The sequence below is a fragment of the Sinocyclocheilus anshuiensis genome, unplaced genomic scaffold (assembly GCF_001515605.1).
Source record: "Sinocyclocheilus anshuiensis isolate Anshui unplaced genomic scaffold, SAMN03320099.WGS_v1.1 scaffold286, whole genome shotgun sequence".
Lineage (NCBI taxonomy): Eukaryota > Metazoa > Chordata > Actinopteri > Cypriniformes > Cyprinidae > Sinocyclocheilus > Sinocyclocheilus anshuiensis.
Genome location: NW_015544135.1, coordinates 825,458 through 832,706, shown reverse-complemented (window position 1 = coordinate 832,706; position 7,249 = coordinate 825,458). Strand labels below are relative to the sequence as shown.

At 36.3% G+C, this 7,249-nt stretch overlaps 1 protein-coding gene across 1 annotated transcript in view; it reads right to left on the bottom strand.

Moving 5' to 3' along the window:
• The window catches only part of got2a (glutamic-oxaloacetic transaminase 2a, mitochondrial), a 10,435-nt gene extending 4,571 nt beyond the window's left edge, over positions 1-5,864 (bottom strand). The window contains exons 1-7 of the mRNA XM_016494665.1: positions 5,683-5,864; positions 2,375-2,531; positions 1,785-1,913; positions 1,631-1,690; positions 1,228-1,389; positions 941-1,045; positions 565-715 (exon numbers count right to left, since the gene is read on the bottom strand). Coding sequence (XP_016350151.1) covers positions 565-715; positions 941-1,045; positions 1,228-1,389; positions 1,631-1,690; positions 1,785-1,913; positions 2,375-2,531; positions 5,683-5,765 — 847 coding nt within the window. The 5' untranslated portion in view covers positions 5,766-5,864. The remainder of the gene's footprint in view (positions 1-564; positions 716-940; positions 1,046-1,227; positions 1,390-1,630; positions 1,691-1,784; positions 1,914-2,374; positions 2,532-5,682) is intronic.
• Between the last annotated feature and the right edge of the window lie 1,385 nt (positions 5,865-7,249).

The window sequence follows — 7,249 nt, the reverse complement described above, 5'->3', positions numbered from 1 at the left end:
ATTTCTGAAAAAAAAAAAAAAAAAAAAAAAAGGAGTTATCGGTTTTTGCAAATGAATTCTTCATATGAATACACACACATACAGTATATATTTTGAAAATATTTACATGTATTTACATGTCTATATTTATATTCATATAATTTATATTATATATATATATACATGCATGTGTGTGTATTTATATATACATAATAAATAAACAGTACACGTACATATATTATGTAAACAAAAACTTTTATTTTGTATGCGATTAATCACGATTAATCATTTGACAGCACTACTAAATTTATTTGCCAGTTATCTTAAATTGTAATATTTACAATATTACTGCTTTTACTGGATTTTTTTTGATCAAATAAATGCATCTTTACATGCGTCTTTTAAAAATATTTTTACCGACCCCAAACTTTGAGTATTCAAATATTAAAGACACACTCAATGAAAACTCTTAAAATTACAATATATTAGTGTTGCTTTAAGTAAATATATCTTGTATATACACATGTTTAATTTGTATATAAGTGCAAATTGAGGATTTGTTTTAATAATATATTCGATGCTCACCATACAGGCCCATGTTTTTAGCAAAAGACTGGGACAGAAGAATGTTGTGCCCCTGCTCAATGAAATAACGCACAGCCCAAGCATCCCGATCAATGTCACCACTGGCAAATCCCTGGTAAGCCATGTCAAAGAACACCAGGAGATTTCTTTTCTGTTGAAATCAGAGCGAAGAAACTTATCACTAACATAGCCATTCATTTGAGACTGAGGACAGTCATTCTTTTATCGGTCCAACTGGTCAAACATAAAGATAAGGCAAGGACAAGATAATATATAAGCTTTCCAACTATATCTCTCTGTCACTTTACTGTGTGGGTTTTCTGAGACCTATGGTCAGCTGGATTTTGGACTTTAATTTAATGCCAGAACCAGTTACCTTGATCAGAGCGGCCATCTCTTTCCACTGCTCGGGCCTTGGGTCCACTCCTGTGGGATTATGAGCGCACGCGTGCAGAACAATCACACTCTTCTCAGGGATTTTCTGAAAGAGAATATATTTAAATAAATAAATCTTATTTAATTTATAGGATTTTCCCCCACACTTTATTAATACTTGACTATGCAAAGAAAAGGGGGATCAGAAGAAAATCAGAGAGCTAAAATGCAACAAATGCACAATGTTTATCCACAATAAAGTACAAGATATAAAAACGTTTCTCTTACTGAAATATCATCCAAGGCTCCTTTAAAGTCAAAGCCACAGGTTTTGGGGTCATAGTAGGAGTAGGCCTTTAGCTGCATGCCTGCATCTCTGAAGATAGGGGTGTGGTTTCCCCAGGAGGGTTTAGGCAGGTACACGTCCTGGGACGCATTGTGGAATCGTGACTAGCCAAGAAAAAGTGAGAGAGACAGAGCTGTGACTACTTGTGGTGAGCTACATTTCATACGTTTTAACCCCCTTTTTAATCAATAATCACCAGACATAACAACAGAGTCAACAGTGATCACCCACTTCTTCAGTAGCCTTGGTTCTATAAAAGTATTATTATAGTCTTGAACCAGAGCAATCAGGCCTAACACAGCACCACAAACTCAAAAAAAAAAAAAAGATATGAAAATAACATACCACAAAGTTAGCACCAACACGTAGAGATCCAGTTCCTGAGATAGTCTGGACGGTGATGTTCTGTGGGCAAAGAAAACTGGCAATTAACAATCACATCTAATAATTTAATAATCAAAAGACTTAATTTCAAAATGTTTTGCTTTAAACTACTTACTCTTCCGCTCTTTAAGACCTCATTATCAGGTCCAAGAGCCAGCTGAGCGCAGGCCTTTGAAAATTCTGCCAACCCTCCAATAGGAAGGTACTCTTTATCCAACTTCTTAGCAGCAATCTGGGCCTCAGCCTGACAATACCAAAATCTGTCATTTGTTTTGGGCAGGGATTAGAATATTAAAGCTTTAGTTGGCTGATTGGAAATGGATAGCATTATGGACAATTGCTGATTTAAATGTAGGCCAGCTATAAAACACAAAAAGTCTAAGAAGGTAAAATAGTATAACCAGGGTGAAACTTAACAAGACGATAGCATAAAGTACGGCAATTGTTACATTATAATAAAAGGGATAGTTCACCCAGAAATACAAATTCTAACATAATTTGCTCACCCTCTACTTGCAATTGATCTCCATTGTATTTTGTTATGAACTTTTTGGTTACCAACAACCTTCAAAATATTCTCGTGTGTTCAACAACTAAAAGAAATTAATTCAGGTTTGGAACAACTTGTGGGTGAGGAGATATAACAGAATTTTCATTTTGGGGTGAACTATCCCTTGAAGGTGTGTAAGATATGTAAGATGGCACCTTTCGGACACAGCTCAGAACAAACGGCTTGCCCTGATCGTCTCTATAAGCTCCTACTCCAAGGTTCATCTTCTTGGGGTTGGTGTCACGCTTGAAAGCCTCTGTGACACCCAGGATGGGATCAGGGGGTCCCATCTGTACCTCAGTCCACCATGAGCTGAGAGAAAAAAAAGAATACTCTTTAGTTAAGTATTGACTGCAAGTATGCTGCTCCAGCCAAATAGTTATTACTGCATATTGTCATACGAAATTGATATTTATTTTATAGTTAAAGCATATTTTATGATATATAAAAGTCTAATTGATATTTAAAAGTTACATTTTACTTTCAGTCTTGCCTAAGCTTTTGGAAGTAACTGAGGTCAAACACTCTTATAGCTTTGAACTCCAAAGAATGTGGAGCAGTGCCGAAGACTTAAGCTCAAACATCTCTAATATTTAAAAATAGACCACCTTGTCTTTACACGGTCTGACTCTAAAACCAATTTGCGTATACATTAGGATAAATATTTAGCCATTCTTTGGACATCTCATTAAAATTTCTCCAAGCTGGATAAGTTTATCATAAGGCGATTATCATTACAGAGCTTCTGTCCTTTAAACTGGTCCTTTAAAAGCTTGAACTACACTGCTAAACTCCTCTACCACCATTAATGAGACTTACAGTCATGTCTGAACTCAAACCTGGAGTTTAAAAATCCCTTTACTGTTAAGCACGTCGCATGTCTGTGTTTGTTCTGACGGATGCTTGGCACACAGTTTCAGAATGGCCACGTCCTTCTTAATAAAGAATCTGTTAGCTTGCACAGGCAAACAGTAGGTCAACTCTGTAATTACCAGCGTAAAATGGGAGTATAATTCCAATGTAAACCCCACCCACATAAAGTACTGCAAATACTCCAATGAAAAGAGGTGTACAGCACCCCACCCTCTGCATCAGAACCAATCATTTCAACCCGGCTCTAAATGTCACCTTGTGTATCAATCAGCAACTAGAACTACAATAAAAACTATACTACGTGCACAGTTGCTCCTCTCACTTTTTTGCGTTTGAGACACACTGCTACATTTTTATCCTCAACAACAGGCATTAATTAATAACAATAATGTAATGTTTAAGGAGCATATGGGGTTTTATACAGGCATGCTTCTGACTGAGAACGGGCTGTAGTGATTGGCCAGTTTTGAAGAAGTAGGTGTAATGAGGCGTTACCAGAGCATGCTTTTTGTAATATTAAGTCACAATTAAGTACACTCAAAGGGGACAAAATAAATAAATAAAATGTAGATAAAAAATAAGCAGATATAAAAACAGGTACAGTTTTTTAAATTGGTCTGGTACTATTTTCACAAGGAAGTGATACATTTTCAAAACTCTTAGTACTAATCTCACAAGTTATTAAAAGTGCACTTTTTTCAAACATTTCAGCATATTTTCAGTTGTTTTAGTACAATACACACAATCACAAAGTATCCTTTTCACTACACAAAATAGGCCTAAGTGTTTCATCTATATAAATGTTTCATTCACAGTAACTGCCTTTCCTACTTACTGTAACCATATTTTGGGGACAAATTGGTACCCAGAAGTAAGCAAAACTTGACAAAATTGCCTAAAACCTCCCTTTGAGGACGTCTTCATTTGTAAAAACGTGTGTTTTGCTATTTTGGAACATACTACAGCAGGACACAAGGGAGATGAACTGATCAGAGATGTATCAGAAGAAGGGAGACAGATGGCATCAAATACAGCATTTTACATTACATTATGCCATGTGATACTGTATGTAGAAGCATTACCATGGTAAAGACTGCACATTACTATAACTCGCCCTTTATCTGAAAAGTTCAGCTAGAGTATAGATTCAGTCATATGGCACAGTAAGGACATTTACTGCATTGACAGTAAACTCTGTTCTAGCACAAAACCTTATGGCCATGTCATAACTTCATCACACCTTTTGATAACACACTGGATAAAAACGTTTACAAACATTAAGGATTTTATGCGAGTTAGGTAATGTAAGTGTATTTTCTACACTTACATTACCTAAGTGTAGAAGTATAGTTTTTATTGTAGTTCTAGTTGCTGATTGATACAAGGTGATTGACAGTTATTGCCTGTATTACTGTAATTATTTCAGCAACAAACGTGATTTGAAACATGAATCTTGCATTGTTTGCTCTTGGATGAACTGATTGTTAAAAGTACTAAATTGAAAGAAGATCTTACTGTTGTGTTTTGGTGATTAAACCAAATGTTCTCAATGCATATCACAATGATCTTGGGTTCTGAAACAATGATTATGTGCAATGAAAATATGCGCAAACTACAATGAAATCATGAGATCAGGGTTTAAAAAGAATGACTAGTGGTGTTACAAGTGTGATGAGTTTAAGATTTTGTACTAACAGTTTTGAAAATGTACACCTTACTTATGAAAATAGTACCAAACCAATAAAAAAAAACTGTAAATAAAATAAGTATATAAAATAAATGGATACATTTATTCATTAATATGTTCTTTAAATTTAAATGCACTGCTAGCTTACAAAAGGTTAAGAGAAAATTAAAAATTACTGTACAAGTAGATAAAAATTAATTAGCAGACAAAATAAATTAAATTGATGACTTAAAAAAAGTGCTCTTGCTTGGCAACCAGCAGCAACAGTGAAGATTACTGATGTAACGTAATACTTTCAAAAACAGAAATAACAGTAAAAGAAGAAAAAAACTCTCAAAGGAGGCTGCTTTGTTTAACTCAAACTTACAAACTATCATGCAATAATGCCACCAAACTAACATAAAAAAAACAATCTATGAACAACCTTGAATCAGATGGTAGCCACTAGCCAGTTAGGCCTACTTGAACCTGATACATCACTAATGTCATTATGAACATGTAACGTGAAAAATATCTCGCCAGTCTGCTGATCTCCTGAACTCTGCTCGATTATCAAAGCCCTGATATATGATAACTGACATTGACGGCCGTCGTCATATGCTATTAAAATGTCTTGTTGAAATATAAGAACACTCGTTAAATATTCGAAGGCATTAATACAATAACTATGTTGAATTATAAGCACAAGGTTAATATCTCATGTGTTACAGTAGTGTCATACTGTAACTTTCAGCGGCTCTGTGCTGCTCTAGCGCTCAGTCCGCTAACTCGCTAGCACCCGCTAACTCGCTAGCACAAGCTAACTCGCTAGCACAAGCTAACTCGCTAGCACAAGCTAACTCGCTAGCACAAGCTAACTTGGCAACGGAGTGTTTACACAAGAAAAATAAAGCCTCAAGTTACCTTGCACGGAGCTGTAGGACTGCTAAAACAGGGGCCTGAGCCCCTACACTAGTCAAAATCTTGGTGGATTTCAGCAGGGCCATTGCTGGAAGCGCAGATGACTTGGTGGAAGACAAACGCACACTGGCTGGCGACTTCAACTTGTCTGCTGCTTGTGTTGTTTATAGCGCCTCCAAGGACATTGCATTGCATAGCGGCTGGAGACAAGAGGTAGTACAGTAAATGAGACGGGGATAGGAGTAAATGAGACTGAGACGTGGGTTAACCGTTAGAGGACTAGACAGCAACTAGGAGCAACTGGTCTGATGAGATTAATACTAAATTAAAGTGTGTTGTCTATATATCCCTGCTGGAAAAAAGCTGGATGGCTGATTTTAGCCAAGTCTTCCTGCCTGGTCATATCTGATTTAGCAGGCTGGTTTTACAGGGGTTTTGACTTCTTTAGCTGGTCAGGCTGGGAGACCAGCTGACCAACCAGCTAAAACCAACAAAACACCAGCTTGGCCAGGCTGGGAGACCAGCTTGACTGGCTTAAACCAGCGGAGACCAGCAAACTAGCAAGGTAAAACATAGAAAAGAGTAGTCCTGACCATTTGAATTTGTTGTTGAGGCATTATGAAAAGGTAATTGTACATTTGTTGTGGTTATTTTAAGTGGTTATATGTGATTTGAAGTATTTACCTGGCCTAAATGTTGTGTAAAAGTATCTTGCTATTTAAAAAGTATTAAGATATTAAATGTCATAAATAAAATGGACATATTTTGTCTTAAAAGGCCTAATTATTGCTTGTGTATCACTACAGCTTTCCTTTACCCAAATGTGCATAGCATTTCCTTGGTCCAAACATTTTTTTATTCTTCACAAGCTCATTCTTTGTTGCTCTTAAAACAGTGAACTTACTAGTGATCTGAGATCCAGCACTTGCAAGAGTGAAGCAATGTGCAACATCGACAATCTAGTGCAATTCTAAAAAGTGGCCACTTGGAGTCAATGTTGCGCCACACATCGCAGCAATTTTTGCATTCTTGAACCCTTACTATTTAAAGAAGTGTAAATATAAGGCTCACCTCTTACAAGCTTGTCTTGGGATATAAAGGATGATGTCTTTATACTGCAGCTTTAATATAGCAGATCCTCTGCCTACGGTTGTTGCACCCTGCAGTTTAATTTCATATGCAGTAAATACTGACATATTATTACATATTATAATAGTGACATATTATAAACTTTACAATTACTGCCAAAAATGCTTGGCATGTTTTTTTTTATGTGCAAGTAAAGAATGAATCTGTGTGCCTCAACTCTTATGTGTTTAACAGAAGTGACCATTTAACATCCACTCACTCAAGTCTTCTTAGCTACCACCCTCCTTTTCCCTTTTATGCTTTTAATTTTCTGTGAGACTTATGAAGGACATTAAAGGCCTTTATAATTATATTAGCGTACACTGTGGCAGAGAGCATTGGTGGTTCAGTGGTAACATCCTCGCTTGCTTGCAGGAGATCCAGGGATAATAAGCTGAGGCTGTTAAATCTTTGTCTTATAAAGTTTAGTGTTTGTAGTTGC